The sequence below is a fragment of the Pezoporus wallicus genome, unplaced genomic scaffold (assembly GCF_028554395.1).
Source record: "Pezoporus wallicus isolate ANWC-B61680 ecotype Strahan unplaced genomic scaffold, APGP_CSIRO_Pwel_v1 contig_8673, whole genome shotgun sequence".
Taxonomy (NCBI): Eukaryota; Metazoa; Chordata; class Aves; order Psittaciformes; family Psittacidae; genus Pezoporus; species Pezoporus wallicus.
Genome location: NW_026637196.1, coordinates 2,588,444 through 2,616,315, shown reverse-complemented (window position 1 = coordinate 2,616,315; position 27,872 = coordinate 2,588,444). Strand labels below are relative to the sequence as shown.

The 27,872-nt window shown below is 47.1% G+C and overlaps 2 protein-coding genes across 3 annotated transcripts; both read right to left on the bottom strand.

Annotated features, from left to right (window-relative positions):
- Window positions 1-638: 638 nt before the first annotated feature.
- Window positions 639-22,282, bottom strand: CRY2 (cryptochrome circadian regulator 2). 2 transcript variants are annotated; one of them, XM_057404015.1, is made up of 12 exons: window positions 22,034-22,282; window positions 19,094-19,202; window positions 15,489-15,631; window positions 9,053-9,237; window positions 7,762-7,850; window positions 6,598-6,738; window positions 5,768-6,079; window positions 4,562-4,713; window positions 4,208-4,410; window positions 3,753-3,842; window positions 3,107-3,248; window positions 639-2,629 (listed from the first exon to the last, which is right to left on the bottom strand). In XM_057404015.1, exons 1-11 carry the CDS (start codon window positions 22,219-22,221, stop codon window positions 3,109-3,111), a joined length of 1,752 nt encoding a protein of 583 aa, XP_057259998.1. In that variant the 5' UTR covers window positions 22,222-22,282; the 3' UTR covers window positions 639-2,629; window positions 3,107-3,108. The 2 variants fall into 2 exon arrangements, with proteins under 2 accessions (XP_057259998.1, XP_057259999.1); XM_057404016.1 differs by having other exon boundaries at window positions 3,107-3,245.
- A 1,671-nt stretch (window positions 22,283-23,953) lies between these two features.
- SLC35C1 (solute carrier family 35 member C1) lies at window positions 23,954-27,096 on the bottom strand. The gene is made up of 2 exons (XM_057404018.1): window positions 26,515-27,096; window positions 23,954-24,773 (listed from the first exon to the last, which is right to left on the bottom strand). The coding sequence occupies exons 1-2, from the start codon at window positions 27,056-27,058 to the stop codon at window positions 24,214-24,216; spliced, it is 1,104 nt and encodes a 367-aa protein (XP_057260001.1). The 5' UTR covers window positions 27,059-27,096; the 3' UTR covers window positions 23,954-24,213.
- Between the last annotated feature and the right edge of the window lie 776 nt (window positions 27,097-27,872).

Here is a 27,872-nt window from a genome sequence, read left to right as displayed (position 1 = left end):
GGAAAGCCCCAGACTGGCATCCATTTCATGCCGCTTCCTCCATCACAGCCTGCACCAATCCTCTGCTACTTCCTAAAACAAAGATGGTATCTTCACTAATGGTCCCTGGTGGCTTTTTCTCTCCCCATGATTTTCAACTTCAACTGTCAGCAGCCACAACTAAGGAAAAGTTACTGCAAAAACTAATGAAGGTGCAGCCGTGTTCAAACTGCCAGCTTGTAGTGCAATGGCACATGCCCTGTCCTAAACGTTACTGAAAACAGTGAACACTTGTCCCCCACTCATTTGTCACACAATTCTACCCACCTTTATCCTTTCACCTGGGAAGTTCTCAGTGGATGAATCCCAGCCTATCTAACAGGCTTCCTGCAGGAAGCTTTCCCCTTGCCTTTGGCTGGTCTTATGTTTCTGTGTGTCCTTCCCCGTTCTACTACCCAAACTGCAGCTCTTCAGGTAACACCATCCACACCACAGGTGCTGACAGAAACCTTGCAAAAGGGATTCCCTCCAGATCTACAAAGCCTTCTAAGACATCACGTAAGAGATTCAGCCTCCCCTCCCTTTGCCTTCTTACCCCCCAGATCCAGTCCCAAGCATGCCACGTACCAACTGAAATAATTTGGATGACAGCATAGAGCGGGTTAAAGACATTTATATATTAAAAAAAAAATCATATTTACAGACCATTGCCCAAGCATGAGGCTCTGCGAAGGACAGAAGTCACAACTTCTGTAACCTAAGTGTACAAAGTGCACGTCTTCTCCCTTTCTTCTCTCTGCCGCAGAAGGGGTGTCTCTATTTCTTCACAACTTTCTACCCCCAAGACAATGGGAGTAAGGTCTGGGTCAGAGTGAAAGGGACAAAACTTGTTGAGTACTGGGTTTTCCACCAGGCAGGCTTTATGAATAGAAGTTTAGAAGAAAGTAAGAGCAGGGAAAGTATTTACTTGGTCAATCTGCTCAATGGATTCCCTTGCAAAAAGGAATCTAGGGTCAATGCCCCAGGGAGATGAGTGGGAAGGAAAGGTTATTCAGCTATTCACTAAGTTAACTCACAGACCCAATTCAACCACTTCAGCTTTCCCAGACACATTTGAGTCACTTTCTATTTGCAGCCCCATTGCTCTGGGCTCAAACATGGGCTCCAAAATGGAATTTGATTATCCCAGTCGGAGTAGGAGATAACTCCTGTGCTCCCCAAGCTGTTCACTGAGCAATTCACATATAGTCCCATGTTATCTGTTCCAGGCAGGGATGAAAAGTTTTGGACAGCAAATGAAAACAGTGCCAACAGCAGCCCATTGCCTAAGACCAGCTACTTGATCTACTCCCTCTTTAGAACAGCCAGAAGACAGGCTCTTCGGCAGTACTACCCTCCCTTCCCCTCTCAGATGGGAAGGCAAGTAGAGGTGCTCTTCCAGCACTGTTTTGAAGTGACATGTAACAGGACTGGGCCAAGGAGTGTATGGTTAAGAGCCAGGAAAGCTACACAATCGTCCTGCTTGACTACAAAGCACCAGCACAAATGCATATGGCCATAAGGAGCAGTGTGCAGGGCAAGAGGGACTGGAGTATACTGTGTAGAAACCTGAAACACAGATGCCAGTGCAGGAAAGAGAAAACAGAATGGACACACAGAATGGATAAGGGACTAAAACTGACGAAGACTCACTTCAAGGAGCTGATGTGTAACACATCCCCTATCAGTACGAGGCACTCACAGGCTACACACCATGGTTGCTCCATCTGAGAGAGCTCTTGCTCAGGGAAGGAAATGCTCTAGAATACAGGGGCACAGATGTTGCTTCCTTATTATCTGGACCAGCAAGCTTCTGGGAAACTACTTTACTCCTATCAAGGCATGTTCTTATTCTCTCGAGAATTTCTCCTCTCAGACTCCCTCCCACCCAATGTCAAAGTGCTCTGAAGCTGCTCCTTCCAGACAACAGCCCATGTTGCAGCAGCGAGATTCTTCTGCAGGGAGAGTTTTAAGTGCTGTTCAAGAGTACAGACAGTTTGGTTCCCTCTGTTCTTGTGCTACAGTTGTCCTTCATTTTCTTTCCATCCCATGAGTACCACCTTGATTTACTCAGAAAGCATTTACATCTCCGCCAGTCTAGACTAATGAAAGAAAACCTGAGTTTCTCCTGCTCTCTCGTAGGATGGGTACTCTATTTTTAACACTGTAGCAGCTTCCTTCTCAACTCCTACTATAATTTGAATTAATCAGCGCCACTCACTGCCTAGTATTAGTGATGAGAAAGGACGTTCACTACTTGAGATGCGCAGATGCTGCTCCCTACATCAATGCATCAAGCCACTGTCAGAAAAGAAAGATACACCTGGGACTGCACAAGCTGATAGAAGGCTCTCCCCACCTTAAATGTGGTCAGATTTCGGACATGGCTGAGGAGACATATTTGGCTCTCTGGAGACCAGAAAGCCAAATAGTCCCAAGCACAAGTAACGCAGTGCCTTTTTGTGGCAGCTATTGGAATTACACATTTATATGAGACCCCGGATTTTCTGTTGCGGATCACAAGTTCCAGTCCCTCCATGGCAGCAGTCCCTACTCCTCTGGTCACCTCTTCAGCACTCTCCCTCTTCACTTGCAAGGTGCTTGTTGCTGGCTGTAGGAAAAAGCAAAAGAGAGAATTTGCCTCAAACTCACTTTTCATCCCGGGAAGTTGGCAGAATATGCAACCAGTTCCTTCCCTCCTGGAAGCATTTCAGGAAGATGACTGGACCTGGTTGCTCTCCTCCTGTAGCCTGTACCCTTGCCACATGGGCAAACCTGGCTGCAAACCTACCCTGTGGAAGGAGAAGCAGCCTCACTAGAGCAAACCGAAGAACTGCTCTGTGACTGTTCTAGCAATAGGGTACTGCTCTCTGCTGGACAACTGAGTTAACAGCTTGTCAAGCAAAAGCAAAACAACCTGAGGGCAGCCCACTGCCAAATTGCAGGGCTATAGAATATACAGTCAGCAGCCATCTCCCTCCATAAGCAAGTCCATTTTGCTCATTAAAATGCAGGGAGCAAATGGACTGAGCCTTGCTATCTGCCAAAACAAGGCAGTTTAAGCCAGACCACACTGGGGACTACTCACAGTCATAAACTCTTGCCAGGGACCTCTGGAGCGGGGAGACCTGTCACTTTGGCTCGTTTGAACAGTTCTTCAGTGCACGGCTCTTCTGCTCCCTCGTGTTTGCGCTTTGGAGAAGCCTGGTCTGCTTGCGACAGCCTCACTGCTGTAGAACAAGAAGAGTCATTGCAACAGTTCCCCTGCCTTTAAATCTCATGAGTACACCCTAGCCTAACCTGTCACAGAGGTGGGAGAAAGAACATGCAGCATACAAGCACAGACACGTTGCTACAACCTCCTTGAAAACTGTTGAAAGACCTTTGTTAAAAGCAGAATCAAGTCCCCCAGAACACACACAAAAGTATTCTCCTTTGCTGGAGAACAGCTTCATTACACCTGACTGGCCCTACAGTAATCGGCACTTCTCCCTGAAGTGGCTGCATATGATCCCATACAGGCAATAAAAGGTTCGCTTTAATCAATTGTTCTTCAGCCCTTTTAGAAATGAAGGCTCACTGGGACTTCTGAAAAAGCCTAAAGGAAGGTGAATGAGATCTAGGTATTCCTAGCTACACACTCTCTTCTTATTAGAAAAGGATCTCTCCCTCCTCCTGCCCATAGCCTGTAAGTCAACATGAAACCATCTCAGAAGCACAAAACTCCACCTCACCTGTACTCGTGCTGCAACCCTGCCCTGAGGCTGAGTCTGTAACTGGGCCACTGAGATCTTCCACACATGAAGGGACTGATGCCAGTAAACCTAGAGAAACACAAGAAAATAATAGTTAAGAAACACTTAACTATGGTGGTGGGAGAAACCTTTCACATGGAGACATCTTAGTGATGACCAACCAGCGCATCCATGTACCAAAGCAGGATGAATTCAGAGATGTGCTCACCCAGTGCTGGCTACAGACATAAATCCAGAAGTGTATTTATTTAACATTCTTTGCCTAGTTTTTTTCCCCACAAAGTGAAGAATGGACCATTGGTGGCACAGGGATGGTGCTGTGCCATCACCAACTCTCAAAACTACTCAGTGGTATCTATTTTAAACCACTACCTTCTCTCCTAGCATTTTATTTCCTATTAAACAAACAGTCTTTTGCAATTATTGGTACTTACAGAGCCCTCTGTAGCGTGACAGCTGCTGGTAGATCTGCTTCATGCGCTCAATGTTCAGTCGACTGGTCTCTGCGTGGTTCACCATGGGTTTGGGGTAATCCACCCCGATGATGCACTTGGCTGCCTTCTGCACAGACTCTGGGGCATTCCATGGTTCGTAGATGTAGCGTGAGGGGAAACCCTTTAGTTTTGGCAGATACCGCCTGCAACACAGGTAAAAAGATGCATAAGCATCACTTAAAGTGCAGCAATGCAATATTCACAATGCACACAAAGTGCTTATACATCCGTCAATCACTGAACAACTTAGGCTCAGAGATCAAGCAACAGAGAAGCTCTAGACACATCACTTACTTAACGTAGTCACCACTGGGGTCTGTGCGACGTCCGAAGCCCACAGGGCAGTAGCAGTGGAAGAACTGTTGGAAAAACGCACTGCAGGAAAGCCACATCCAGCTGCCTGCATTCACACTGAAGTCTGCATCCAGCAACAGTTCATCAAATACCTGCAGCAAGGGGAGGAAAAGGCACTGAGAGCTTCCCCACACAGGACTTTGTGGCAGGGGGACCCAAGATGCCAGTTCAGATGGCGGGTGCTGAGCTGTGAGCACAGCCCCTAGGAACCAGAGCAGCAGCAAAGAGGCTATGTGCTGGCTGAAGCCAGATGGCTGGTCAATAGATCTCACTTCATGATGCTCTCACATAGGGAGGCTCTGTCTGCTCACACCAATAAAGTGCTGCCTTATCTCTCATGCAGCTAGAGACTAAATCACTACCTAGTGTTGCAGCAAGCCGTGGGTATTGATCCTAACCTAGGAGGCATAACAAGTGCAAAGCACCAATCATGGGAAGCAGGCAGATGCTGCAAAGAACAAACACCAAAGCAAGAAGCGCTCTGAAGGTCACAGAGCACGCTGCCACTGAGAGGTGAACAGGTTTCAGCAGTAACTTATATCCATGCAGACACTGCACTTTTAGCATATGACCCTATGATGCACATTCTGCTACGTGCTCCTTTGTCACCTTTGTGACAAGACACCTCTCCCTCCACTTTGTGTAGGGCTGTGTGTACACTGGATAGGTTCAAGCTGTCTGTCCCTTCAGATGGCCCAAGAGGAGGGTCTTTTACCTCTTTCCTTGAGAGACTCTAGACTCAGATTTCACAGTCATGGAGCATTCCCTGACCGGCACGGTGATGGATTATACAATCCATTTCCATGAGGAAAAAGGTCCAGTCATAAAGTGACACTGAACTTGCAAAGAAAAGAGATGGATTGAGAGAACTTTTATAAATTAAAAGAATAACCTAAAAAGCCCCCAGGACCCCAGACCATATTTACCAGTGTGTCCCCGTAACATTCAGTTATGGTTACTGGAGACTCTTGATAGTGTCAGAGCCCCATGGTAGAAGGCAGAAAGAAGTCATGCAGTTGGCAGGCCAAAAGCCTCTTCCACACACAAAGCAAAAGCCATACCTGTGTACCCATCCTTGCAGAGAGTGCCAGGGAGACTTTGTTTTCCATATGGACTCCTGCAAGCCTCTGGAAATGCCAGACTCACCCTGACTCCTGACTCCCAGCTGATCCAGAGGTCGCCCCTGGTCAGGAAGCAGGCCACCGCATGCCTGGCCAGATGATGGATCCAACCTTCCTGCCTCAGTTGGGTCATGATTGCATCGATCCAAGGGAAGCCTGTCTTGCCCTCTGCCCACTTTGCCAAGGCTTCAGGATTCCTGTCCCAGGGGATTTGGATGCAGATGGGGTTCCCCTCCATGCGATCAAACTTTGGGTTGTTTGTGGCTGCTGTGTAGAAAAACTCCCTCCACAGCAGCTGTCCATAGAGAGAGAGGGGTGGTGTGCTGTTCCGCTTCACCTGTGGAGCAGGGAACAAGGTATTCGCAAGCAGGGGAGGACTGCCTTTAGTAAGTTGTAAAGTAAGCCACCCATGCATTGAAGTTGTAAGCCACTCACAGATTCATACGTAATTCCAAAGTCAGTTACTAGCAACTGCCATAAAGGAGCTCAATTCCAGATCATCCTTTACGAGAAACCCCAGGTGGTAAAGTCAAGAGTACTGCTTTTAGCTCAGTACACTGACAAGTGACTTGGATGACACAAAACTAACAGGAAAAAGCTCTATTTGGCTCATGACACAAAAATCCAGACTGAAGAACAAGGTGCCAGGAGATTTAAGATCTGCTTGACTGTATACAGGAGAATCCCTTTTCCTCACACCCAAGTGCCTCCTCTTTAGTGTCAACAGTAGCCCAACGATCAAACACAAAGGAGGCAACAGCAGCTTCTGCAGCTGTTCTGGCACAGACTGGGAACCAGCACCATGCTACCTATGCTCACATCCAACCTGCTCTCCAGATGAACCTGTTGTCTTACCTTCTTATACAGCTCCCAGAGACGATAGTAAAACAAGCGGCATGACAAGCAGCCAAAACGCAGGTAGGGACTGAGTCCTGTCGGGCTGGCCAGCAAGGAATTGGCATTCATCCTTGGTCTTTCGTAATTCGCAACCCATGCCTAGACACAGTCAGGAGAAATAAGCCAAAAAATTCCACATTTTGGGGACATTGCTAAGGGCAGGCCTCTGTGCAGGTGCTGAGGCCACTTAGGTCTGACAGCAAAGTTTCTTCTATTCTCCTCCAACCACTGTTGGGAGAGATGTCAAGTGGGTAGTCCCAAACCCTATAACCTTTCCAAGACATGCAAGACCTTTGCTCTAGGATCTAAACCAGTTACTTTGGCCAAGAAAAGGATTAAGCTTGCTTTGTATTCAGGAGCTAATAACCCTAAGAGCTCCTAGGGATACAAGCTAACACAGCTGTTTATGTTCAGGTACCTCTACCTTATTTTACACCTTAAAAATTCAGACCTTTTTGTGGAGCACGATGTTGACAGTTTATTCCCCTTTTAGCATAAGAATTCATACTCTGATTTCTACAACTGCTCCAAGTCACCCAACATTAAAAAGATACAAAATTCTTAAAATTGAGCTGGGTCATCTTTTCATTACTTTGAAACTGTTTGCCTTGTGTGTTATGATCAAGAACATGTGCCCCATAGAAAACATGTGAGTATTTCACCAAGGGGCTCAAGTAATGCCAGCCAGTGTGACAACACATTTAACAGGCTGATGTACAAGGGGAAGGCCTACTTTTATAAGCAGGTACTTGCACTAATCCCTCAGCTACAGACAAAACAAGATAGTGTGTAGCAGTGACTGAGCAACTTACAAGAGTTTCCAAGTTTGCAGTCCTCTAAAGGAAACTGAGGGGCAGAAACAAGGAAGAAACCCTCTGTGCTTCAAACAGCAACACAACTAATACACAAATATACTTCTTTGGGTCAGAGGAAGCCCAGGAGCTACCTGATCCACACACCACAAGACCACAGGAGCGCTCCAACAACACCAAACATTCCTCCCAGAGGTGAATGCTGTGACCATTGCTAGAAGAGCAGGGAAACCGAGTGATGGCCAATGCTCAACGTGTTTCATTTGGAGGCACAGGCTGCAGGAATTACCACTTAAATAACAGGGATTACCTTTCTTTCCAAGTGTTTATCCAGCCGTGCTAAGGCTTCTGTCTCCCCTCCTTGCCAAACCGCAGGGGCAAGACCATCTGTAGGAAAGCCTGACAGAAAGAACTTGGTAAGATTCAAAGCCATGCCTGACGTAGCGTATAGATGGAATTAAGCAATGATAACAGCAAGACAATACATACTGCAGTTGCCTAACATGGCTTGCCTGCTGCTGTACTCCTTGTATAGCAGGCAAATCACACGGGTCGAGGAGAGAACCTGCTCAAGCCAGCACTCTCTGTGCTGTATCAGCACTTACCCACAGGGCTCTGCTCCAAAGGGCAGAGCAGCTGGCAAAGGAACACCTGATCCACAGCTCCGCCTTACAAAATACTTGCCATGGACACCAGCAACACACTAGGTAGTCTGGCTGCTCCCTGTGAGGCTTTTACTCTGCTGGACGCTGGTGCTAGGGAAGCCTGGGGAAGTGCTGAAGAACTGATGAAAAGGGAAAGCAATAATGCAGTTTCCTTGCACTGCTCTATCCTGAAAGAGGAGCCTCCCCTGGCAGAAAGCACAGCCATGTAAGGTTGCAGGCAGTCTCATGTTAGACCAGACAATAAAGGAAGCAGATCTACCCAGGACTGCAACCTTAGGATAACTCCTGTTGTGAAGCCCCTGCTTTCACATGACTGCTGAAACTGTGCCCTAAGGTACAAGGTGATACCTATAAAGGTGGTATGGAGCCTCCAGTCACACACATGCAGACAGTATTCTGCATTAATCTTTTCTTCCCTTGCATTTAGATTCCCTGACATAGGCTTGAATTCTTCATCCCTGGATCTCTATTCATCCTCCTCCAAGAAAGATACAGCATAAGGCACAGCAGGATGAATGAAAGAATTTTCTGTCATAATCCTTTGTTTTGCTAAGCAACCAAATTGGTGCTGCCTGGCAATAACTAAATGAAATTATCTAAGCCTGGTACATAGTTAGTTTACATCTTCAGGTCTGTTACACAACGTGTCAGAGACAATAATAGGAGAAAAGCATCTGGAGAGGACATGAGACACTGGTACAGCAGTTACATGCTCAGTATAGCAGAGAACATAAGGACAGATACAGAGTGTTTCAAAGCAATGCTAAAGGGACAGCAGTCTGTCTTCATAAGGTCCAGCACTCATTAAGCTGCCTCTATGGCTACAGGCAGCCCAGGTCAGATGAGAACACTGGAGCTGTCCTAGGCACAGAAACAGTTCCACTAGATCCCAGTTTCAGCAGGCAGCTAACCCTTGCCTTGCCTTCTGACACATACCCAGCTCTTCCAGGGATGGGACCCCATACACATCGTCATGGTTCTCCTGGATGTCCACTTTACATGTCTCCATCTGCTGGCTTATTACAGTGCTCACTGGCTTCTTCGGGAGCTCCATGCGGCTAATGATGGCCTGGAAACGCTTGTAGGTGAGCGGCGGCTTGTGGCCATTAAGCTCGATTATTCTGGAGACAAAATAAGCATTACAGCTTCATACCACAGAATACACAAGGAAATGGCAGCCAAACTCCATCCCACTTTCACTCTGGATACAGAAATCCTTATAGATCTACCTTCCACTCAATGCATCCCTCAAAGGGATACCAAAACCAACCAACAAAAACCTCAAAACACAGGAGAAAACAAATCCCCCATATTTTAATTCATCTCCATGGGAAAAAAAACCACCAAAACACCTCCAGCTAAATGAGGTTTAGCCTCGTATTTTTCTTCCAGAGCTCCTCATCAGACCCTTGTATGAAATCTCTGTCTGACTACTGCGTTTATCTCTCCCCCAGCAAATCCCAGACCTGCATCTGCTCCCCTGACACCTTGTGATGTCCTAACTTGATCCTGACCTTACTTCCCCCCATCTGACATGAGAAGTCCCAGCCTGTTTTAGCGACCCCTCCTTCCACCTCTGTCTCATGAAACAAATCCCACTTTGCGTCATTCCTCTCTCCCAGTGATTAGAGAAATCCTTCCCCACACCCGAAGGTCACGAGCAGACCTGGCTCTTGCTATTCCCCAGTGTCAGATCATGCTACTGGAAAAGACAGCCATAAATCCCCATTCCTCTATTTCACTAAGCATCTACAGCCTCCTAGTTCCATGCAGTCTCATTTATCCTGGGAAAGAGATCTCTGAGAAGCCCCCTGGGCCAGGTAAGTGAAAGATGCCCCTTTGAGCACGGTCTTCCGCAGGGAGAGGAAGGAGTTAACAGCAAAGCAGACAGCACAGGGCTCGCCAGCATTACATAAAGCCGAGACAGCCAAACCCACGGCTCACCCGGGAGCTGCAGCAGAGCAGCCTTCCCCACCCATCACAGTCAACAGCTTATGCAAGGGGCCGGGCTTAAAGCCGAGTGGCTCGGCAGACGCCATGTGCGCTCCCTGCCTCCCAGCACCGCACGTGTAGCGAGGAGGAGCGACATGCCCGCCCCGAGTGTACCGGCAGCCCGCCCCGGCGCCGATGGGGCCGCCGCCTCCGGGCGGCCGAGGGAAGGAAAAGGAGCCGGTGAACGGGCAGCGCGGCTGCAAGCACTCAACGTGAACCTCCTGCAGCTCCATCCCATTTTCCTGCTTATAAGTTGTAAACACCGGGACAAAAGGACGCAGAGGAAAAGGGCAATCAGGATGGTTACTGTCATCTTCACTGTGAGGGTGCTGAGGCGCTGGCACAGGGTGCCCAGAGAAGCTGTGGCTGCCCCATCCCTGGTAGTGTTCAAGGCCAGGTTGGACAGGGCTTGGAGCAACCTGGTCCAAGGCTGTCCCTGCACTTGGCAGGGGGTTGTAAGTGGGTGAGCTTTAAGGTCCTTCCAACACAAACCAGTCTGTGATTCTATACCAGTCTATGATGTGCACTGTACAGTTTCAGTGCCAGGCTAGACAATCACAGCATGGGCACAGCACACTGTCTTCTGTACAAAGATTTGTCCAAGGAAGCCCCCGGTCAGCAGTCCTTTCCTTCCTCCTACTGTCCTTCTACTTCAGGCAGTACAATCTCACACGACTTTCCCTGATGGCAGAAAAAGGGATGTGCTTGCCCGGGATTTAATACTCCCATTTCATCTGTCTCTCCCTGCGCAACCCACAGACTACACGTGGCAGTTATTCGGCTGGTTTTCCTGAAGCAGAACAGAGAAGACCAGAATCGCTGTCATACAGAACCTAACCTTTTTAACGTTGGTGAGCATACATGAAACCATCTGTGCTACCAGACTAGCAATACACTGCCCAGCACTATCTGACGGTAGTGCCTTGATGCCTGAAGTTATGAGGGTCTTTCTGACTATCAGTCACACTTTACCTCAAGAAAGCAAGCAACCAAAATCTGACCAAACATAGTCTGGATTACAGGGTATCCTAAAGTCCTACCTGTGACAGCAGTGTTTGTGGAGCCTGAATGTGTACTCCCACAGGTGCCAGCTTCTAACTCTCATCTCCATGGCAGTGCCTCAGTGGAATTGCTATAGGGCTAGGGAAAGCTGCTTGCTTCAAAACCCTGACACCCGAGCTCGACTGCAAATGACAGGTCTGGGTTCTCGCAGGGGACTGAACGTGCTCCTCCCTGCTTCCCTGCACGAGGAAGAGCTGGCTGCCAGCACTCGGCTAGCAGGCTGCTCAACAACGCGCCCCACTACCAATTCACACAGCTTATGCAATTGCTCTGATCTAAATCCTTGCTCCAGAGAACTCGTGTAGGGCTACGTGTATATAAGACAAAAGGGGTAGTTCTACAGATTCAGAGAGGAGATGGAGAGATATCCAAGAGGTATTCTATACATGAGGCGCTGGGTAAAGGACAAACAACTCTACTTCAACAGCATCGCATACATGAGCAGAGGAGAGATGAAATTACTTGATGACAGGTTAAGTATCAGCACAGGGAAAAAACACCTGACACCAGATCACCATGCCAGACACATGAGGATAACAAGATCTGGCAGGCACAAGTTTGACTTAACATTCTTAGGTGGCAATAAACCAGTTTTTTGGCATAGTATAATTATGAACTGCAGAACCTCCAAGGTCTGCACACTTCTTTAAATTACTACATACTCCTATTAAAATGTATGTAACTACCATTTAAGCCTTAGGCTAGAATATTTGAAGAAAAGCTGCTCCTGATGCCTGCTACAAACACACAAGCTCTCAGTGTTCCTTTTCTGCCCTAAACCTCTCCCCCTGAATAACGGAGGCCTGCCCAGGATTACAGAAACCACAGTGCTGACAGTCAGCAAGCAGACTACAGAGGATTTAGATCCTAAGGAGGAGAAAACAGGCAGATTCAGAGAAGAGACAAAAAAACCTGTCAGATGGAAGTTGTCAGATAGAATGATTGTCAAGTAAAGGCTGTGAGCTTGGTAAACTGATAACGCAAGAGATTATTTTTCTTGTCTGATTTCTACAATCTGAACATCAATAATCTTGACTGGAAATGCCTAGATTTTCTTAGGAGTATTTGTCAGCACTGATGCTGATTTTCTATATCCCTCTTGTTCGGGTGGAGGGGAAAGATGCTCTGATTATCACACAGCCATGCTGGCAGTGCAACAAGGAGCATATTGTAATCTTCCTGCTTTCTTTCCTGGGTAAAACTGGTCAAATTCACAACTTAACTGAACAGGCTGTTTGTTTAAAAGGAGCTGGTACTGGGAATAAACTGCAGGGGACAAGAGAAGGACTGCTGGGATCATTTATGTCAAAGTGAAAGATGAGTCTAAATTGTTTAAAACCAGATCTGAAAATCTTATGGGAAACTTGATCAAAGAAAGATGAAGAAGGATGCTAGCACCAGGTTACTAATTATGCAGGAAAAAAAAGTAGGGTGTGCAGAGGGACAACACAAACCATGAGTTAGAAGGATTGGAGGGTGATATACCCTGCAAGAGGCTTCCAGGGGAAATACAATATTAGAACTGTATTACCACCTGCTGGGAAATCTCACGAGATGCCAAGAACCAGGAAATGTCAGAGTTAACTGGAGACTTCAACTGCCTCTGCACAGGCTGGGTAGCTGTCACACCCCACCACCTGCCCAAAACCAGGGAACAACTGGTTAAGAACCCACAGGGAAAGGCAATTCATGATTTGGTCTTTGGCAGTGCTAAAGTATAAGTGAAAATGGTAGTTATCACCTGCCTGTTCTATCTGTGACTGCAGCTTGCATCAATAAAACAGCCTTCCAGGAGCAGCAATGACTTTGAATTCGAGAAATGCATAAAAATGAGGCAGGCTGCTAAGCAAAAAGAAGCAGCTGAGACGTAAAACGCCGACAGGCAACACAAAGATGGTTTGAGGATGATGTTAGGGGGAAAAATATTCAACAATTGCACACAAAAAGATTTCAGATCACAAGATTCAAAACAATTAGAGAACAGCATCAGCAAAGATAATAGAAGGTAAAAATCCTTCAGAAAAATGAAGGCCAGATAAAGATAGACAAACCCCAAGCTTTGGTATGTTAAATTAAAATCCACAAAAGCAGCTTCTTTCCACCTCCCAACTCACAGCAAAGTGTGAGAAACCGTTTAAAAAAAGCCTAAGTAGTTAAAAAATAAAATCCCTTTCCAGACACTCCGGATATTTATAGGGCCAAGAGAAGATCAAGTCATAAAAAAAAAAAGCAGTCTCTGTAACAGCACATCAAAAAAACCTGCATTTATTTTTACATGTCTATTCATTATGGACATATTCAGGGAGGTTACAACTCAATCTTTTAAAGGAAAATTTATCAGGAGATGTCACAGACTGGAAGAAATTAATTCTATGAGAAAAAGGATTCTATGATTCTATTCTAAATGCTACAAAGCAAAGCTATGCTTGAACAGCAACAGATTGCCAGGAGCAGCAAGCATTCACCCAGGAGCTGTAAAGGACATCAAGAAATACCTAAGCTAATAGCTGCTGCATGGAACGCTTGCCTTAAAACTGAATACAACAAGGAAAAAAGAAGAGCAAATATGACTCCAGATTTAAAACGCATCTCCAGGCATCAGAGGGATGACACAATACAGATTCTGGTATGTGCATTAGGCAGAGGGGTAGAAAATACTAATGGAAACACTGAATGCATGGGTATATGCAATATGCTGGAGGGTTAATTTGGCCTTGATAAAAGAAGTTGTGCCTCAAAATTTGGTAGCGACATTTGAGCTTGGGGCAAGGCAGATTCAGTTGATACCCTCTACTTGAATTTTCAGAAACCATCTGACTAGATCCCTCATTGAAAATTATTAAAGAAACCCTAATAAAAGGGATAAAGCAAAAGGTCCCTGCAGACAGGAAATTCTTTGAGATATGGAAGGAGAAACCCTACACAGAGCTGAGCAGGTGCTTGTGCTGCCTAACATTATTCATAAAATAGCTGTGAAGGGACAAAAAAAGAGGCGGCTGATAAAGTTTACTGACGCAATAAGCTATCTTGCATAGCTAAAGATGAACACTGCATGACCAGCTCTCAAAAATATCAGATGAAATGCACTGTTGGTCATGTTGTTTCTCCATATGCACAGCTATGCAATCTCAAATAGCTACGCCTATTCTGGAAGGAAGCCCTGAGACAACAGTTTAGTTTTAACAGCACTCAGAAAAAAGATAAAGAATGCTGGTGACTATTAGGAGAAGACAGAAAACATTACAGGACTATAAAAATCCATGCTGCTCCTGCAGTTTGAATGCTAGCTCCACTCCAGCTCTAGAAATACCCAGATGTATGAAGGTGACAAAACTTAGAAGATTTTTTAGAATAGAAATTCCACCTGAAAACTTAAGTAAACTAGGATAAACCACGGTGGAAAAGACAAAGATGACATGAGGAAGTATGTGAGGGGCATTGACACTGAAGAGGTGAGGATGCAATAAGCATTCAAGAGGTCTCTTCCAAGGCAAAATGAGAAAGCAGTGTCTGTTCATGAGACAGGATCAAGAAGAATCCCCCACACTCCAAAGACAAGCATTTCCACACAGCATATGCTAACTGCAAAGCTCCTTCCCATGGGAAATTTGGGATGTTAAAAGAGGAAACCTATATTCAGCATTACTGACAAAAGTCATATGCCTCCCCCCCTCCAAAAAAAAGGCAAACAACCTGTAAGAACAGTACTGAAACATGGCTGAAGTTAAGCGCACATTAGTCTTAGCTGAAAGACTGTTCACTCTTTAAGGAGATCACAGATATATGGAGATTGTATTTTATATGAGTAAATATATAAAGCTCAACATAAAGGCAAGGCTCCCCCACAGCAGATACACAACAAAGACAAGACATTCATGTTTTAAAATATGGTAAATTTGCCCCAGTCTACCTTGTTCTATTCCTTCCAGCTGTCCTGGCATGTCCATCAGTTAAAAGCCCTGCTTTCATAACCTGTTTGAGACAAAAGCTCAACTATCTTTAACAAAAGATAGGAAAAACCAGCAGTCCACACAGTGAGGACATGCTCAAGGGGAGCCATCAACAGGACACAACTTAAATGCCTGTTAAGTAGAGAGTTTAATAAGCTTGAGGCAACACCATCCTGTATATTCACGTCACTGCCAGCATTTTAACGTGCTCTAATCAAAAGCGCAAGTGCGCAGAGTAATCCTGTTGACACCTTCTAGGTTCACACAGGGTGACAGAGATCAACATGGATAATGAAAAGACTGGTCTTCACAGATGTGACAATCCCAGCCTAGCCCAGACAGCACCTCTGCCCTTGCTCTCCCTTTACCTGTCCAAGTCATAGAGGGTGTGGGAGTTCTCTATCACCACCTCCACGCCAGCCTCCTTGGCCAGTTTGATGATAGCTGCATCTCTCTCCTTACCGAACGGCTCCGAGTCATATTCAAAGGTGAGACGAGTGACTCCCCATTCCTGCAAGAAACACAAGGCACAGAGCTGACAAACAAGACTCTTTGTTACCAGCACAATTACAAATGAGGGTTTCAGAGTTCCTGGACAGTCTGGAAGCTTAGAGAAGGTTCCTGTGATGACCAGTGATCTGGAGTTGAGATAACCAAAGAGTCAACAATTTTATCAGCTCTAGCAAGCACCACATCAGCCATGCAAATTCCTACCTCAGGTGTAAAACACCTAAAGGAGGTTCAAGTTCTTCTCTATTAATATTCTTAGGTTACAGCTCAGTCCCCAAACCTAACACCACCTATTTTGTTACACATGCTGTCCAAAAGTAACCCTATTATTAGATTCAAGCACTTGCAGAGAAGGCCTTTCAGAGAACAAGTTCCACTCAAAACCCCATATTTTTATGTGGAAACTTTCATTAAATGAAACCAGTACACTCTAAATTTTTTCCAATGTCTCTTTAAAGCAGTCATATAGTAGAGGACCAATGTCCAACCCAAACAGCAAAAAAACAAAGGTACTGGCAAACACAGGGCACAGGATGGCAACTGAGTGAACCTTTCTGGTCATCACGGTAGAGTATGATAATGTAATTCAGACTTATATTCAAGTTCTGCCTTTGTGGGGTTATTTTACCCTAGCCAAGCCATGCACCTATCCTGTATCTTCATGCCTTTAACAGATCTCTCACAGATTACATGGAACAAGCCTTACAAAATAGCATTCAGGCTTTTCCAGAGCACAGTTTGCTCTCAAGGACTATGGCCTAGTTTTTCTCAGAAAATGAATCCTATGAGAAGAGGTTTAATGGTTTCCACAGCGACCCTCCTGAGACATCCATCAAGCGGAGCAGCAGCCCACAGATCTGTTTAGCAAACACTTTAGTCAAACACATCCAGAAATCTACAGAGACACTTAAAAAACCCCTCACAAAACCAAGTTCCGAACCACATTTTCCAAGTGAGACAGTCTAAGTTACCTCTATATATACAGGACAGCCTTTTCCACTTTGGAACCAGACACAAAACACAAAGAACAGATGTGATTAGCTCACTAAAGACCACTGAAAAATAATGCCAAAGACAGGGAAGGGAATTTGGAAGCAGACAACTGTACAAATTCCCTTCTTTTCTAAGCTTTCAGATTCAATCCTTAATATTAGGAAGGACAGAGAACTGAACCAGTTATGTACTGAATGTACATCTCAAGAGAGGTCCTCCACTCCTTTTTCAAACTAAGAGCATGACACCATCCATAACTTGGAGCAGGGGTCAAACAGACACTTTCCAGGCCCTGCCCTGCTCCTATGTGATTTAACAGCTTCATTTTAGACTTTTCTTTCTTTTATAAGAAAGACAGTATCAGCTGGAAAGCTTGGAAAAGTTGGCTTTGGTCTCGGAAGAAACACACATTACTGTCTTGAAAGAAAGGAACGGAATAAAAAAGGCCCCAGCCATTTAAGGCTAGCAGAGATTTTAGGTAAGAATACAAAACTTCAAATTCAGGTATTTCCCACACTTCAGAGAAGCCCACCACTCTGTGTGTGGCAGCACAGCAAACCATGCAAAAAACAGTAAGCTGTATGACAGTAAATTGCTGCAGATATACAAAAGAACAACCATGACTGACTTGTCTGTTAGTATCTAGCCTATAGCAAAGCAAAACTGTAGAGAAAGAAACACCCACCAAAGGGACTGTGAGCAAACTTTAGGGAACAAATGACTCTTTGTTTGATAGAAGAGGTAAAATTACAGATGTTTTTTCAGAGGCAGGGAGACAAAAAGCCTCTACAAAAGTTAAGACAGAGGTAACAAGCACAATTCTCATGGTATCCACATACAGAAGTGCCTTTGCAGCAACTGCTATTGCCAACATAGCTGAAGCTACTGGCAGGAAGAGCAGAAACTATAATAGGTCTAAGTGTTGCATTACCACACGTGACATAACTCTCCTCACCAAAACAGCTGACAGCAAGACATGAGCTGCTGCTAATTCACTGTTCAGTGCAGCAGCTCTGAAGAGGCTTGAATCCCCATGAAAGCCATACTTTTCCCACATAATAGCATAACACCTTCACACCCCCCTTTTCTCTGTTACAGCACATCCAAGGTATTCATTAACTCACTTGCCCCAGAAGACAGACTGCAGCAAAAAGCAAGTCTGGTGGATTCCACAAACATCTCTCCAAACCTCTGATTCTGCCAACTACTTTTTGTTCTTTGACCAAAGTGAGAATTTTTCTCCATCAAAGTTTTAATTATCCTGTGAATACCTTAAACTAATATAAGGGGAGCATGAACTGCTACTGGCCAGAACTTATTTGCAGATCAAAAAGCAACCCAGCCACTGAAAACGCTAAAAGCAGCACACAGTTTGTGTCATGTGTTAAGATGCAAAGGCAAAATAAGTATCTGCGCCCCTTCTGACCTGCTCAGTCCGATTCCCCTCCCCAGTACTGCCCTCCTCCCAGAAACACACATCACAACCATTCACAGTCGGAGGTTATACATTTAAGTTTACGTCTCCTTCTCAGCAGCTGGTCTATAGCAGCTGACACTAGTTTTGGTGACACTAGTTCTGTCAACCATATGTAAGGTACAGTCCACATGACAAACCCAAATCATAAGACACTTATGAACTGTTTTAGCTTTGTCGCTCTAGTAAAGATGCTGTCAAAAAGGTTCAAAGACAATGGAAAGTTCAGTCTTAGAGCAGGACAGAGAAAAATGATACTGCTTGAGGAACCTTAATATTCAAGGAGATGCTCTGGCCAGCCCTGTCTCTCACAATCTGCAGCACTGACACTTCAGAAATGTATCCCACTAATACATTAATGACCACTGAATTCACTGCATATTCCATTGTCCTAAATGTTACATCAGCAGGGAGCCTGGACCCAAGCTGTATTTTGCTGCAGTGCTGACCAGACTGCCGCCTTGAACAGAAGAAGAAAAGGAAGTCAGCTAACATAAAAGCTTCTGAATTTTTAAATTTTAACACAAAGCCCTATTTGTAGCTCACATACAGATCAATATATTTTTTCAGTTGTCTGTAAAGGTGTGTTGTCACAGCAGTCTTCACAGAGTAAGAGCTGCAGAAGAAAATACCCAGTACAAAAGAACCTCTCAACATAGAGGAGTGCAGCCCTGTGAGACCTGACATACAAAGATGAAGATCACCATCCAAAAAGACAAGCTCAAGCATGCTAGTATTAGGTTATACTCTACTACTAAATTTCTTTGCAAGTCTGAATTCAAGAGCGTATCTGGCTCCCAAGCCTGACCCTTATGCTAGTTGTAGATAATTGTAGTTAAAGAGATTTGTTACAGTGAAGATGTGTTATAGTTAATAATTAGTTACAAAGAGAAGCTGAGGAGATCTCCAACAGCTAGCAAAACATTAGAGTGAAAACAAAGATAGCACCAGGACGTAAGTTTTCCTTCATTATGCTCCAGAAAATTACTCTCTTACTTTAAAGAGTCTTGGGAAGACATCTGTTGGCTGCCCTCGCACAACAAACAAGCGAGAGTTGAGTTTCCTTAAACTGTTGTCCAGATCTTCCAGAGACTGGAGCAGAAATCTGCAGAGGAGAAACAAGAGCAGTCAGTGTAAAGACAACAGAGGAAAATTTGCATGGAACTCCAGCAAATCTGTATCACCAATCAAACAGGAAGTTAGGACAAGAAACAGAAAACAACAATTCATATTCATCCCGGTGTCTACTGACTGCTATGAGACTGCAGCATCAGCCAGCTCCCAGCCATTCATGTGCATGTTCTACTTGTACAGGTGCAGATTTCCAGGATTTCCTTTTTCCTGCAATCCCCTTCCCATGTTCTCTCTCAGAGCTGGCAGCACCTCCCACCAGCCACTCTTCCCACATAATGAGATGGCAAAAAGCATAAACCATATAATTACCTACAGTATTTTCTCTCACTGATTCTGTTCTGGGGCGGGAGGGATTTTGCTCAAGAAGTAGATGTCGGTACACTACTGCTCCAAAAAGTAATGAATTACTATAAGAACTGTGCAAGTGTTACAGTTCTCACTACAAATACACAATGCCACAGCAGAAAAATGCATGCTCCTGGCTCATCAGTAGCACAAGACTGAGCATCAGGATATCCCAAGGCAAGATTTATCTGTACCTAGAATTGCTGCAAACAGAACTGCATTTTGTCTTCCACCATGAAGACATAAAGATGAGAGAGCATGCAAAAATACCAATCTATTCCCTTCCCCCTCCCCCCCCCAACTGTAAAAAAGCATTTAAGTGATTTTTGCATTTAATGGTGTCTCCCACTATGCTATAAAACATCAAATGTGTAATCATTGCTTTCACAGTCACGTCACCGGTTCTACACCATAAGGTCACTTTGTTTTGCCTAATACTGCGAAAGACACCAGCTCTAAAACTTCAGTCTCTGTGACAGCACGTGGCACTGCTGGCAAACTCACAACCCTCTGTGAGCTGCCAACCTCCACCTCCTCCCCCCATTCCATGCCCACTCTGCAGCGTGACCTGCAAGACATGAGTATCTGCATCAGCTCCCTTAAGACCACACGCAGCTCAGGGAAGCTAAGCTACAACTGCCCTGCAAAGTAGATTCTTTCTCTCTCCTCAGCTGCATGGCCCGTAACATAAAATGCAAGCTTTGCGATAGAACAAGCTCCCTCTCCACGTCCTGAGGGAGAAAAGGATGTGGGGCTCATGAAAAGAAGGGCCAACTGTAACAGTACAGAAGACTCAGAACCACTTCTGGGTAACATAAACAAACCACCCCTACCCTCAGCCCACTTTCCATCTATTAAATAGGAATAGCAACTTTCCAAGGTGTTCTAAAAATTAAACAAGGGTTCATTAAATATGAATAAATAATAAGGGAATTTCAACATTTCTGGGAGCTGGGTAAAACACCAACTGTTGCTTTAGGTGCATGGACCTCTGAATGCAAGGAACTGCATTAAAAAAAATAAACAGAGAAACAACGCCAAAGCTCTCAATGGGAACCAGTGGCAGTCCAGTAAATATAAGTAACTTGGCAATGTTTTTGCCTAAAGCCAGTGGTGCTAATTTCTGACATCTGCAGCAGGCACACTTCCAAGAAAACCTTATTCTTAAAAACTTCATCTGCTCACCTGTTCCATGACTACAACATAAATAAGATCTACTTCCCCTCCTATGGAATGTTGGTGGAAACAAACAAGGATTAAATGGATCAGGAATTAATCTTCTGGGGGCACTGCTTTGGTTGTTCCAAATGATGGCAGTTACCAACAGCAGCAGCACTTGAGAGGCTCTGTCTGCTGCTGCCTTTAGAAAGTCTGGTCTGTGCAAAAATCACTTCATGCTCCCAGCATATTAAGCTGTAAGAGAATCCAGAGTTTTCTGTAATGTGAACATCTACACTGTGGTCATTTCTGCACATTTACAGTTTTAAAGCCATCCTCTGATGAGGGTTCTAGAAATGCTTAAATCACCCTCACTACTTCATTCCTTAGAGTAAAACTGTGGTGCACAGCAGAGGCAGTCAGTTACAACTAGAGTTTCCCTAATGCCCCGCCACCGGGACATTTCAAAGAGCACTTGGAGCCAGGTGGCTGTCCTGTCCGCTACCCCTGATTGGGGCAGGAGAGGGCAGGGGGAGATCCTGCTTCGTTTGTATGCAGGGAAGCCTTACAGAGGAAAATCCCTTCCTGGATTGGGTTTCCAAACATTTAGACAGCCGAGATTTGGCACAACAGCATTATGTAATGCGACTAGCTCCCGGTACACGAGGTTTTGCTCTGCACAGACGTGACTCAAGTACTAACAGCTTCATGGCCATTTCCCCAGCAGCAGCCAAAGTGTAGTCCCATAAAAAACCCAAAGAGGGACTGAAGGAAGGCAGGAGAGCACACATGCCTGTGTGCGCTCAGCAGCCAAAGGGCAGATAGAAGGCGTGGGGCTGTCACGCAGCTCTGAGGATCCTTTGCGCTTGCTTTTAAATTCAGGAAAAAGCATTTTCTAAAGCTAAGCTGCCATCGGCTGCAGAACGGTTTGTGTTGGAAGGGACCTTAAAGCTCATCCAGTTCCAGCCCCTTGCCACAGGCAGGGACACCTTCCACTAGACCAGGTCGCTCCAAGCCCATCCAGCCTGGCCTTGAACACTGCCAGGGATGGGGCAGCCACAGCTTCTCTGGGCAGCCTGTGCCAGCGCCTCAGCACCCTCACAGGGCAGCAATACACAGACCGGCCAGGGCGAGGCTCCCGCTGCGGCCTCACCGACACGGCCCACACCCCTGAAAGCGCTCCGTCAGCCGCGGGAGCCCTCCCCACCGCCGGTCCCGCCCGCACCCAGCCCCTCACATCCCGTTCCCCTCAGGCCCCACCGGCGGCCTGAGGGCCCGGAGCCACCTCAGCCCACTCACCGCCAGCGGTTGATGCCCACAGCGGAGGAGGCGGCGAACCACGGGTCCAGGATGTAGATGCAGCGGAGGGACGCGGCGTCCCGCAGCGCTTCCTGCAGCGCCGGGTTGTCGTGCAGCCGCAGCCCGCGGCGGAACCAATGCACCGAGCGGCACCGGGCCGGAGCCGGGCCCAGCTCGGCCGCCGCCATCGCCGTTGCCTACTGCAGCCGCGGCCGCCCGCGTCCACTCCGCCCCTTCGCGCTGATTGGCTGAGCTGGCGTACGCCAACTCAGCCAATCAGCGGGAAGGGGCGGGACGAGCAGAGGCGTAAAGGGACTTTGCCGCCCCCCAGCGGCCGCACCTCGCGTGTCCCCCTCCCCATGGCGACAGAAGCTCAACCGCGTCTCCCAGCACTCATCAGCTCCAGAGACCCCCGGCTTTATTAGGCAGGTTTGGCCGGTACAACAGTGAAAATGTCCGCTCCCATTAAAAAAAACTAATAAATCAAGGACTTTTAACCAGGGGAAGCCCAGGTTAGATGTCAGGAACAACTTATTTACTGTGAGGGTGGTGATGGACTGGCACAGGTTGCCCATAGAAGTGGTAAATGCTCCATCCTTGGACAGTGTTCAAGGCCAGGCTGGACAGAGTCTTAGGTGACAGGGTCTAGTGTGAGGCACCCCTGCTCATGGCAGGGGGTTGGAAGTGCATGATGTAAGGTCCTTTCTAACCCCAAACATTCTGTGAGTCTATGACTCCAAATGGTAGCCTGCATTGAAAAGGAGATGGTACCTGTTGTCAAGAAATCTGGAGCAGGAGGCCACCAGAATTAGACAAGAACATATTCTGTGCAGAATCGGAGTGTTCTTCTGTAGGAGTGGTCATACATCACATGCAAGGTATGGTATGTCATGTCACATAGGATCCACCGGATAGAGTACGAAGCAGTCACATCAACCACCCAGGATCGATACCCAAATAACCCTTTAAATATAAAGGGGTTTAAAAAGTTGGTGCAACAGTACAGAATGTTGCTGCTGACCCGTTATCAGAAATCACAGCACAGTATAACCTCAAGTGGCATTTGCACGAGACCAGATGCAGGGCAGAGATTTCTACAGAAGTACGTGTTCGGCAGCAAGTTTCAAGTAAAGGGAGTAATGCAGCTGAGCAGAAGATGTTACAGCTGAAGGATTCACTGAACTGGCCACAGCAGGGTGTTTAAAAGGAACAAAGAAGACAAACTGCAAACACCAGAGGAAACTCAAAGTAGATACGGACAAATTCCCCCAAACAAACCTAGTAACCGCATTTTCAAACACAAACCTACCCCCTACACATTAAAAAGGACAAGTTCCGTGAACCCCATTAACTGGGATCCCCACTCCACAGAAGCAAGTGCTTCATAGTGACTTTCCCCACCTCTTGCTGGGCACTGGAAGAGGCAGAGTCCAAGCTTGCTCCTCCCTGAGAAAGGCCACTAAAGAGGGCATGCTCTCCCTTCATGGGACATGGTGCAAAGAGAATGAGAAGTTTCATTCCTGATTCTCAGCATGATTTCCTGAACTAAGAAACCAGGTGGAGTGAAATGCAGAAGACACCTCAGCAAGATGTGCTACCAACTCTTTGAAAAGGAGATTTGGAGGCACTGCTGCTGCTTGGGCTTGTACAGAACCAGAAGGGAGGGAATTTCCCATCCCTTGCACTGAATGGGGCAACAAGAAGAACGACTGTTGCCAATCCTTTTACAGCAGAACAGATTACTGGAGTCTACCCACAACAGCCTGGCTATCTGCCTCTTCCTTAGGTGGAGCTTCAGGATTTTATAGCTTCAGACTGCATTCATTCAGTTAATTCTAAAATCCCAAGTACACAAAGCTCCCATCTGAGCTTCTGTTACAAGCCCACCCTCCCCCAGAGATGCAAATTGCCCAGAGTAGGTCAATAGCAACATTGATTTTAGAAAACGATCACAAAAAAAGATTGCTGTCTACAACACATGCTCTCGCCAACTCTGACACAGGGTGAGATCCCACGGATAAAACTTGATCCAGTCAGGTCTTTGGCTCTGGTTCCTGACACAGTTCCCTGTACACCTGGCAGGTCATTTTTCTTCCTGCTCCTTGCTCTTCTTCTCCCCAGGAGGAAAGGACCACCAAAGGGTAACCTTCCGGGCACAGAAATGGAGGTGCAGGAGCTGCCTACACACCAGTCTCATTTCTTTCACCGTTTTTGACGTTAGGATCTTCTTGTACCTTTCTCATCTCCAGCCCTTTCACCCAGGTGTAGGCAAAGGAGCCCCCCAGAACCATCAAGTTACTCGTCCACCACAAGAAGCTCTTTGTCTCCTCAAAGTAGATTACAGCCAGCACTGTTTGGGCACAGGCCTTGGCTGTTCCAGACACATTGTGGGTGAGTGGGCTCGTGAACTTAATCTGAAGTCCAGTCACATAACCGATGGCAAAGCCAAATACTCCCCCCAGGATCATCATTCCCCAAAAACTGGGGCTCCCCAGCTTGTCAAAGTGGTAGAGGGTGCGAAACTCTCCCAGTAGCAACATGAGGGGGAAGAACAGGACGCAAGCATTGACATTGTTGTAGAAGGTCAGGCGCCAGATGCTACCATCCACCACAGGCAGCACCTTCTTGGTGTAGATGGCATTTAGTGAGACACACAGGCTTGCCAAGATCCCAAAGAATATACCTGTCCATGACAGAGTGCCCTCTGCTCCTTCCTGGTCAACACCCAGCCAGAAGCCACCTGCAACCAAAAAACATGAATAATCAGGCACCACCTGAACTACTGCTGAAGGACTCAAAACGCAGTCAGCAATTCATCACCTACCTTACACTGAACAACCACAACCACAAGCAGAGACAGGCTTAAGTGTTTCCCCTTTCTATAAAGCGAACCCACAAGGTGTCATAACTAGTGTCCTGGGAAGATTTATTTTGGGAGCATGATTTATTTTGGGTAATTTACTGTGCTATCATTCAGTCTCAGAGGACTGATTCCCACACTGAGCAGGCAGCATGAATTTAGCAGCTATTATTCCAAAGAGCCAGGAATTAAAGCTACTCTCAGGCTATCGGTAATTTTTAGGAGATAGTTGTTTTAATTGAAAAGGCAGCACACTGACACATAGCAAAAAATAATCCTCAAGGTTTAAGAAGAAAAGGCCTCACAGGCTTTGCTGTTAACAGGAAGGAAAAGATAGGTCAGAAAAGAACATGGAAAGATAGTAAACACACAGATGTAATATTAAGAAGCTCGATAAAAAAAAAAGATCACAAGGGAGAAACTGAGTGCAGTATCTTCAACATATTACACTTTGATGGGTAATGCACTCTTTAACCACCTCCAGAACAGGAGCTACAGGCTTTGCATCCTCAGGACAGAGGAGACCTCTTCCAATCCAGATCATAAGCAAAACTTAAAAAGGGAGATGAACTACTGAAGGAGCACAGCACTGCCTTTCCATTAGCTGCTTCGGGTTGGAGGCCATCTGTGAAGTTGCCTGCAAAGTAGCTAAAGTGCTTTAAACCAAGCCCAACTACAAATGGGTTCAATGCACAGACAAGAAAGGCTTTGTGTCAGGCCACAGAGAATGCTTGGCTGTTCTGTCACAGGCATACAGGCAATGCTCTCCTTGCAAAAGATAGAGCCAGGGGTCAAAGTCTTGGAGAAACCCCATAAGGCTGGCACACACCATAGTCCTGGGCAATACCTGAACACAAAACTAGCTGGAGTCAATTGCTGGCATCACTTGGATGAACCTCTTTTATGAAGAGGAGATTCTCTTCTCTCATTTCCATCCAAGTCCATCTGCTTGTCTAAGTACCAAAGTGAACACGTCTACCTGGACTGAAGCCAACATTTCACCATTCTTGGCATCTAAATGACCCTCCAATGGAAAGCAGCTTTTGGCATTACCGATGCCCCTGGAACAAAACACTCTGAAGCAGTTCCTATTAAGCCAGTCCATGCCCCACCCAACACCCTAACCACACAACCAGATCTTCTGGTGGTATTTTATGCTTGGCTTGATCGGGTAACCTTTATCACAACACATTCAGCCTGTTTGAACTGGGTGGCTCCATTGTATTGTTCTGGTGGCACCCACTGATTGTTACAGAAATTAACAAGCAAGCACTTGAGAACAGGGAAAAGTGCACCTGCTGTTTTGTGGCCTTTGGAGGAGCCTTTGGGGAAGGGAAAGCAAGTTAAAATTAACTGGAGACCAGACAGGTTTTAGTGCTCAAAGGAAAAAGGGAGTCATGGTCAAAGGAAGAGTAATGCCCTTTCTTTATGAGTTACCTAGATGTTCCACACATGCAAACTGGGTTGCCAGAGGCAGTGCAAAGAACAAGCCCTGAGCTATCCCACCTCAGGGAGCTGCCATGCAGGGCAGGATGCCTTCCCAAGGGGAAGGCAATCCACTTCCATCTGAGCCTATGAGGCCATAGCAGTGTGGGTGCAGCCCCCTCCCGCTCCCCCTCACCTATGATGACTCCGCAGGCCAGGAGGGCGTAGAGGGAGGTGGTCTGCTTGAGGAGCAGGTAGGAGAGCAGCACATTGAAGACGGTGGTGAGGGAGCGCCCCACGTTGTAGAAAGCCACACCGACATGCTTGAGGCAGAGGTTGTTGGAGGTGACCATGCCGATGAAGACGATGGAGAGGGGCAGCACGCTGCGGGACACCTTGGGGTCAAGGCGGAGGGTGGGCAGGCCCGGGCAGAGGGGCCCGCAGGCCGCCCCCAGGCTGAGGCCCAAGCAGAGGGCGGCCGTGAGGGCGCACTGGAAGAAGGTGACAAAGAGGGGCGCGTCGAGGCGCAGCGAGGGGCTGTCCAGCAGGTACTTGTTGAGGAACACCATGGCGATGGAGGTGAACCAGTACAGGCACACCACCACGGCGATACGCAGGGCCCGCAGCAGGAACGGCGCCCTCAGGCCCTCGGCGTCCTCCTCCGCCGGCAGCAGCGGGTCGGCGCCTCCGCCACCGCCGCCCAGCGCCATCCGCAGGATCCCCGTCCGCGTCCTGGGCATGGCGGGCGCGGGTGGTCAGTGACGGCCTAGGGCCCTCCGCCACCAGCCCCGCTCACCCGGCACCGCCGCCGGCCCCGCGCTTCCCGGAGCGCCGCGGCCCCGCCCGCCGCCCTTTATTCACGCCCCGCGGGCTCCGCTCCGCGCCTGCCCGCCCGCGTCGCCACGTCGGGGGCGGGCCCGGCCCGGCCCCACAGCCCCGCCCCACCCCGGGCCCCGCCATGGCAGCGCGGCGGGGTCTGGGGCCGGTGGCAGCCGGGAAGGGGCAGCTGAGCGCGGCCGCTTATGCCAGCAGTGAAGGGCTCTGGTGCGGGGGCCGCTGGGGAAGGGCTGCGGCGCAGCAGGAGGTGGTGGTGGTTAACGGCTCGTACCGGTGCCCGTTATGTGCTGGAGCAGATGCGATCTGCGTCTCGTGCAGGGATTTGCTAATGTGGATGTTGCCCACAGCCTACCATGGAGTGCAGGCCTGTGCTCTCTTCTCTAACCCTTATAACAGAAATAAAGCTTGCGGTTTTGTGGAGGTAATAAAACCTTTCCGGCACGACCTGAATGATGCTGGTGTGACACCTGCAAGCAGCTCATAAGGATGGTACAGGCAAGGGCCGGCTGCTTTATCCCCCTTCCTGCAGCATTAACTTTGAAATCTAACCAGGAGAATGTCACTGCCAATGCCATCAACTGCTCTGGTACTGATGTGCAACCTGTGCTCAACTCTACATCACCCTGCTACGCTGGAAGCAATGCAGGAACTACTTTTAAGGTATCCTAGGTAAGCTGCACACACTCTTCTGCTAAAGCAGTTATCTCGCAGTCCCAA